The sequence below is a fragment of the Leptosomus discolor genome, chromosome Z (assembly GCF_034619465.1).
Source record: "Leptosomus discolor isolate bLepDis1 chromosome Z, bLepDis1.hap2, whole genome shotgun sequence".
NCBI lineage: Eukaryota > Metazoa > Chordata > Aves > Leptosomiformes > Leptosomidae > Leptosomus > Leptosomus discolor.
The window spans coordinates 16,139,930-16,148,625 of NC_141419.1; the positions used below are offsets into that span (position 1 = coordinate 16,139,930).

The 8,696-nt window shown below is 40.4% G+C and overlaps 1 protein-coding gene across 1 annotated transcript; it reads left to right on the forward strand.

Annotated features, from left to right (window-relative positions):
• Positions 1–4,810: 4,810 nt before the first annotated feature.
• On the forward strand, positions 4,811–6,367 carry ANKRD34B (ankyrin repeat domain 34B). Its single transcript, XM_009949100.1, has one exon. The coding sequence runs from the start codon at positions 4,811–4,813 to the stop codon at positions 6,365–6,367; it is 1,557 nt and encodes a 518-aa protein (XP_009947402.1).
• The last annotated feature ends 2,329 nt before the right edge of the window (positions 6,368–8,696 follow it).

Genomic DNA, 8,696 nt, shown 5'->3' on the forward strand with positions numbered 1-8,696 from the left:
GCAACTTGGGCGGGGGGGGGGGGGGGGGGTGGTGGTGGTGGTGGCGTAATTTTGGTTGTGTTAGAATGGTAATTTTAAAATCAAGTTACTCTCATATGTGGTAAATTTCAACGTGTTTATGACAGTGTAGGAAATCAGAGTTCTTGTGGTACTGACTGAGAGAATTTACAGGGTTAACATGGATATGAAGAATCAAAAATATTTAAAGGCTTTATGCTCTTGAAGTGTGTAAGCACATCTTTATTCAGAGATGAGAATTGATGACTTAATTTTACTGGAATGATTCAAGACTCTAAATACTGCTGTGAAATCTTGTTTGTGTAACTCCGAGAGTGCTGAGGCACAGAGGGCAGAAAATTTGGCTTTCACATTGAAAAAGTGAGGAATACCTTGCAAGAACATTTATTCATAGCACTTCTTTATTTACTCAAAGCATTGGTTATGTTTACATTTGTTTATACATTACAACACTGATGAGTTTCCCCCCCTCAATTTTGTGATTATTCACTGTTAGACGTAAGAAAACATTGTACAAGTAATTAAATGCTGTTTGCAAATCAAGAAGCAAGCATTGGAGGAAGAAGTGCTAAAACTTATTTTTAAGTTTCAGTGGCTTTTCCCACTACGATAGCAGCAGGACCTGTACCAGAATAGGACTCTGGGTTATTACTCTTACATCTGCCAGCCTGATCTCTGGATAGCACCCAGCGCAAATCCACAATACCACCTATCTGCTTGGAAACAAATCCTCATTGACTTCAGAAATTGATATTCATGCTATGAGTTGCTTTGTGCTACTTCAGCTCAGAGCACTTTCAAGGACAATACTGCTTTTTGAAAATACGACGAAGCCCTTCCTCGACAGAAAGAGTGTTCCAGGAATAATATTTGGACAAGAACACCAGAAATTTGTGAATGATCTGAAAGAGCAGTTCATGATTCAGTGTCATACACTAAGCTGCATAGTTCCTCATTCCTTGAACTGCTATCTTGGCACAAATTTACCTCCACAGCTGAAAAGCAACTGTGTCAGCCCTGACATCTCAGTAACACATGTAGTGGTTCTGACATCACAGTTAATTATATGTAGGAATGTTTTATAATCCCAGTCTGTTCAGCATCAATCTGTGATGAATTATCAGATAAATTACTCTTTTAGGGAATCTGCTTGACCTGCGGTCTTTCACTTCAAAACAGCTAGCTGAGGTTTTTTTGGAGCAGGTTGTACCCAGTCCAGGTGTGGCACGTGCGTTTCCATTGAGCCAACGTCAGTGTAGGTCTGACGAAAGTCCAGCTGCACTTTGTTCCCACAGTGGCAACTTTAGGATGATGCAGCCCCAAACACATTCTGGAATGAACAGATTCTCCAGATGAAATAATGGTTATCTTCAGCCAGCATTCAGGAATGTATTCTGCATTATATTGTTCCAGTCGCAAATTTGTGACACTTCCTTTTAACCACATAGTATCTGATTCTGAAGTATTTGTGGATTTTTATTCTCTGTTTTGTATTTCCTTCTCCACTTGCCTTTGCCCTCACGCTGCCCCCTTTTCCTTGGCATGCAAAGTGTAGACCTATCCATAAATAACGTGGCTAGCTCTCAGCAGCACTGGTGCCTGTGCTTCTTTCTGGGATTAGCCAGCCTGCTTTGCAGACCTGACAGTTCCAGCCTGCATAGATAGTGATTAGTTGGGCTTCTGAAATAAAATTTATTAGTACCTACAAGCACTGGTGAGATCTCAGGCACACTGGAACTGCTGACCTGCCCGCACAAAGACATCTTGGGCTTTCTCCAGGCCAGGTTCATACAACATCCTGCAACACAATCTACTCCAAACTTTCAAACTTTAACTACTGGCTGAGACTAGCCTTCCTCTAGCCTCACTCACATTAACAGTCCTGGGGAAGTCCACGGAGACAGTGAATTTAGGCAATCAGAGGGTATCAGAAAAACAGTCTCATTTTTAGCATTGACCTGCTTCATGACTTCAAGTAGCATCGTTCTCTTTCTGTGCCTGTTTAATGTTCCATTGGCCATAAAAAGTATTTCTATAGATTAAAAGACTTCTGTAAGAAGTGCTATATGCCATCACTTAAGTAAAGCAAGCAGTGGGTATCAGAAGAGCTTTAGATAAATATGAAAGAAATGTAAAATCACTGATGACTTCCAAGTAGGTCAAAAACAAGGGAGAAAGCAATCAGAATTCCAGCATGTGTGCTGTCTAAAAGATATTTCTCTTTAGTTTGTTTCTGGAAACCTAAATGCACAAATTAATTACATACTTTATTGTAAAAAACTTGATAATAATCTTGAATATATTACTTGTCAAAAATATGCATTTTACAATCATGATTTGCACATCAATAAAAGCTGAGATAGACACTACTGAATCATGTACTTTCAGTATAATGGAATGAATCCTTAAAGTAATTTCAATGCAATTACTTTTTAAAAATGTTTTATCAAGACAGGGGGGAAAAAACCCCAACAACCAGTCCAAAGAAGATGATAGTACTGTTGTCAATGATATTAAAAAAAAAAAAAAAAAAAAAAAAAGTAAAATGTGATTGAAACAACTGGAAAGCTGCTAAGAGTCCTTTGTATGGCCCTAATCGAATTTTGGTGAAACAGTAACTAGACATGATTCAAGACTAGATTTAAGAACTATTAGACAACGTGGCTTTGTCAGAAAGGGTGATGGATTGTGATTTGGCCAGCAAACCATGAAGAACTGCTTGGGACTGCCAAGATTAGAGATGAAGCAGGAAAAAGGTAATTCTGGCAAGGGGAGATCGTGACCACCGACTTGTTGGCCACCCACCCAAATGACACTACCTACTCAAAAAGGACAATAAAAGAAGACAGAATCCACATGCTAATTTGCATGAGAAGCGAGGAAGAAGAACCAATCAATGAAGGGAATAATGATGAAGATGTATTCGTTAAGTGTATAATTGTGGGAAACTCTGAGGCCACGTGTGCTGTCTTGGGACAGACACCCACTGATGCGCATCAGTGAAATCAAATACGTTGACTCTGTGTGCCTGTTGGTGTTTTGCACACCGGGTACCAGACCCTGCTTGTGGGACAACAGCACCACAGTAGTATGCCTGTTCTCAGCAGTGATCAGACATGGGATGTTTACTCTCATGAGGTTGGACAGAGAAGTTCTGGCCCTCTGTCATCCTCCTTAATTGCTCAGAACAGGGCTGCAGTCATACCTACACAGTGAATGGTCTTTGTGAGGGCCGTAAGCCCAGAAATAAATGCTACCAAATGTGACCTGGTTCATCTCATCATTTGCCTCCATCTTTTTCCTGACATACCAAATATTGTGACGTATGTTACCCAAACACATGCTACATGTTACCATTATTACACCATGTCACCGAACAATTACTATATTGAACATAAGTTAGCACTTAATTAACACATGGCAAGTATGAAGCCCTCTAGCTAATGTTTCTCATTGTGACTGATAAAGCCACCAAATGTCACTGCTTAGCAAAAGCACCTGTAGCTGCAAAGCATGATGCTATGGAGTGAAATGAACGGGGAGACACACAGTCGAAATCTGTGATAAAAGTGTCATATGTATCTCAACTGACTTCTTGTTTGTTTTTTTGACTTTTGAAACAAACTCCTTTGAGATCATCCTTTGATTTTGGAATTGAAAGTAAAACTCCAATATCAAAGAAAAACAACAAAATTACTTCAGTTATTCACCAGAGTATTACTAGTGCTTTCAATGGTAAATAAAAATAAGTCTCTGTTAATTTCCCTTGCAGTTAAACTAATTAAACATTTTTATTTCTCTAGAAATATACTGTAAATAAACAAATGTAATTTTCATTTGGAATTATATTGCTCTGCCTACTGTTAATTTTTTTCTTCTCTAAAGATTTTCCCTACACATGAGTATGCAAACATATAAAAGACACAAATAAAAGTAATTTAATTAAGCTCTTAATGTTTTTGTGTGAAACTTTGCTTTGATGCTGTCAAATGTTTCTTTTGTTTTAGAGCTGATACTGTCTGCCCAGGTACAGGACACCTCTCAGCCCACTGATCTCCATGATGAGTGGGACAGGCTGTGCATCACTCCGTTTACGCTCTTCCACTTGGACTAGTACGTTTTCAAAGGAGCATAAGGAAGGTAGTGTACTTCCACTAATGTAACTACTTTTATAAAATACCTTATTTTCCAGCCATTCAATAGTTTCTTCTTAGATAAAACATACTTTACTATGCTTGCTTTCCTTATTTATTAAGACCTATGAACTTTCTCTTTCTCATTAATTTCTTGATGTTTAGCATTGTCGTTTTATGAGAAAAAATAAGTGAATGTGATGCTATCTCACACCAATGAAAAAAGTGCTGCAGGATTCATTCAGTTCTTGCTTCTTGCACTGATGAAAGTCAGGCGTGGTACAACTGCAGCATAGCCACTTGGGTGTAGTGAGTATACAGCCATTAGAGTGTGGAGAATTAACCTTTTTTTGCAGCTTATTTGGCAGAGTGTGACAAAAAGGAGAACGCTCAAAAAAACCCCAAACAGCCATGTTTTAAGCATCTATAAATGTTATAAATATACTCAAATATTAAGTTTTGAATGCATTTCTTGAAGTCTCAGAGGTGGGAATACTGTTTTTTCGGCTTCAAATTCTCTTCACAAAGTACTGGGGTGTTTACAGGAGCAATTTGTAAATTTAAATCCTCATTTTCTTTTTTCTGTGGGGCCTATTTTCTTTCTCTGAAAACCAGGTGCTCTTTCCAGTCACTAGGAAGGTGTAAGTGAGACAAGTGCAATGACCGAAACAGTGGAGTTGCCAACGGAGGGGAATTCCCTGATAAGAGCTGTCTATCAAAGCCGCCTTCGCCTCACCAGACTGTTACTAGAGGGCGGTGCCTACATCAATGAGAGCAATGACAGAGGTGAAACCCCTTTAATGATTGCTTGTAGGACAAAACATGTGGACTCCCAGAGTGTCAGCAAGGCAAAGATGGTTAAATACCTACTGGAAAACAAGGCTGATCCGAACATACAGGACAAATCTGGAAAGACAGCCCTGATGCATGCTTGTTTGGAAAAAGCAGGCCCTGAAGTGGTATCTCTGCTACTGAAAAGTGGAGCTGACCCAAGCCTGCAGGATCACTCCAATTGTTCTGCACTTGTGTATGCAGTAAACTCTGAAGACAAAGAGACCCTGAAAGTTCTTCTTAATGCCTGCAGAGCACGAGGAAAAGAAGTCATCATTATCACAACGGACAAGTCCCCATCAGGAAGGCAGAAAACGAAGCAGTACCTAAATGTGCCTCCTGCAGATCTCGAGGAATGCCATTCCCCAGCTGCTTGCACTTCCCCATCAGAAATAGAACTGAAAACGTCTCCGTCCCCACTTCCAAGTTCAAATGAAACTACAAAAGTATTGTTCAGCTTTAAAGAGCTGGATCATCCACGAAGCGTGGACAACTCATCTCAAACAGTTTCACTGACAAGAAAATCCAGCTCAACAAAAGCAGGGTCCAGGCTGGCACAAGTGCAGCAGCTACAGTCTGAGCCTTGGATAAAGAGCTCTCCGTCACTGTTTCACCAGAATAAAATTGCCTTTTTACAAGAAGAACTTCAGGATATTACTCCAGAAGAAGAGCTCTCTTTTAAAATCAATGATCTTGCCTTTTCAAAGAGATTCATCACCAGGCACCAAAGTATTGACATAAAAGACACTGGTCACTTACTGAAAACCTTTGATCAAACTGGATCAAGGAAAATATCATATGATGAGATAAACTCTCAGACTCGGTATGTTGAAGAGAAACAAAACCCCAGTGGGATTCCTGTGGGTAAGGATGCCAGTTTGGGACAAATCAGCTTTATTTCAAACCTCAGCAGTATTATCCAGAAAAGAAATTTGGGTGCAAATCACTACAGCTCTGATTCTCAGTTAACTACTAGCCTAAGTCCTGCTGCTGCAGAAGACAGTAAGTCAGTGATAGGAAAGAAAAAGATTCTTTCTCCATCCCACTCTTTGTTATCAAGTTCTAGAGAAGTACTGGAGAACATGCCTCTTGTTACTCTGAGCAGGAGAAATCAAGCTTTTCTAGAAAGACAGGGTTCAGGAGCCTTGTTGTTGGATCATATTGCTCAGACAAGACCAGGATTTCTTCCACCGCTGAATGTGAATCCTCCTCCCGCAATTCCAGATATTACTTTCATAAACAGGGTTTCTGGGATGGTTTCTTGTGGACAAAAACACTTAGTACCAGCAGCACCTGCTTTCCCTAGGGAGACCAAAAATATGAAAATGCTACTAAGGAGGCAGTCATTACAGACTGAGCAGATTAAGCAATTAGTGAATTTTTAACAGGGGATTAACCGTTTACAAAATCTTTATGGTATGTAGATACTCACTGCACTACCTGATTGTAGTGATCCGTATCACAAAAGATAGCAGGTCTGTGATGTAAAGCTCTCTGCCTTAGAATGAGTTAAATAGCTTAAGAAACTACATGAAAAGATGTGAAGATATACTTAACAAATTGTGCTGCTTTCTGCAGACTGGGGAGTATTTATTATACTGTTCTCATGTTTTCAACTTCAGCACTGAAGTCTTACCCGTGACAGACTGAACCCACAATGGGTCTTAGGCACTGCAGTTCTCATTTTATGTTGGAAATTCTCTCCCTCTAGGCTTCCTCAAACGCATATCATTCCTGCACCCAGAAAGGTGGTACACGTGGAATTTAGGAACTTGAAACATTTGACTGTGATGCTGGACAGCAGACCTGATTGTCCAGGTTGTGCAATACTCAGAAATCCCAGACACAACCAGTGTGCACAAAGGGTGGGGAGTGGCAAGTGTTCGTAGGCAGTGTCTCCTGGCTTCAGCGGCTTTACTGCATGTAAGCAGACAATAAAATCCATGTTGCAGAGGTGTGTTGCATGCCCAGGGAATTCCAGCTAAACACTGGGAGCCTGCTTCAGATGCCTTGCTGCCCACTGCAAGTCAGCATGATCCACGTGGCACTGGAGAGCTCAAGTTCAGTGCACGACACCTGGAAGCCCAGTCAAGAAGCCAGCACAGGGAGCAAGAATTCCTGAATAATCTCATGTAAAATGACCAAACCTTGCTTACACTGACAATCAGGCATGTCAATCAACTTGGTCTTCTCAAGCTATTGGATTGCTGGAATCTGCTCATTTAAAAAGAGGAAGGGTCGCGGGAGGCAGAGGCCGTGTCTAAACTAGGGTCCATTATTTTTTGTAGTTCCAAACCCTCCCCCCCCCCCAAAAAAAAAAAAAAAAAAAAAAAATCTCCACACAGGAGCTTTCTCCACAGTCACAGGCCTGGGTTTCTTTTTGACAGGATATAGATGGGGAGCACATCCAGATGTTGTGTTAATCAGTGAGGACACTTAACACACACTTGGGAAGAAGGAAGAGCTCTGTACTTGTGCTCAGAGAGACCCCCCCCCCAAAAAATCCAACACCTACAATACTCACCTGAGAGATGGAATTCCTCATTTTGCCTAATTTAAGCAGAGGACTGAATTTCTTACAGATGAGAAACAGTCCTTTGCCTCCAAGCTATTGCGTATTTTTGAGTATCTCTATTTTTCCTTCCCATTCAGTGTTCTGCGATTCCAAACATCTACCTTGTCTTTGTGCATATTCCATAGATGCTTGATTTCTGGTATTGCATTTAGCATTTTATAAGTCATCTTCTAAAGGCTGAGAAATAATGAATGTGTTCTGTTTTGCCATAATTTACAGAAATTAATTGCATTGGCATTGTGTCTGTATAGTGTGGATTTCTGTATACTGGAATGAGATACTTTGTTTTCTGAAAATACGCAGTGGGTACTATTTGCCTTCTTGCAGCTTCTGTCAAAATTCACCCAGTCTGACGTTGCCTAACAAGTACCTGTAATGTTATTTAGCTTTCCCCTTATTATAAGACAATTCCAAGTGGATGATAAACATACAGTCTCTGCAAATACCTTTTTATGTAAAAATATAAGTATGTCCAAAAGTTCATAATATGCGTACTTTGAAGAAGGGAACACTTGACATCTGGAAAGTAAAGGAGTGTGGTTTATGCCTCTGCACAACGCAGTTGTGTATCAAGCACTGATCTGAAACTACAAATTTAAATCTTTAAATCAATTTTCCAACAAAATCTCTCTGATCTCTAGTGACGACTACTAGAAGGCAGATGATCTTACCTTGATTCTCTGGCCAAGCTCTCAAAGGTAGCTGGAACAAAGAAAGATGCAAATCTGTATTGCAATTGTCAAAACCAATCCTTCCCCACAAAATGCAGACTGGAAAGCTGCGGTGTCCTTCACCCTCCTCCCATCATGGCTCTGCTGGCCTGGGGTGTGTAGCATTCTGGTGACAGCTGCGACGGCCACAGTGAGCTGCACTACGCTGCTGCATTCAGCTTGTTCAGATATCATTGTCACGCTTTAGTTTCTCACCCCTCAAGAGCCATCGGTACCTGTCACAAAAATGTTTGTTTGGGTTTTTTTTAGAGATGTACTGTTCATCCACTGAAAGACTCGTGCTCACTTAGGGATTGGCTGGCAAACTCTAGTCTCTGCATATACACAAACAAGAAGCGTTCACTGTGTCAAAAAACCAAAACAAAACAAAACACACCCAAGTCTGCACATTAAGCATGCAAAAATGAG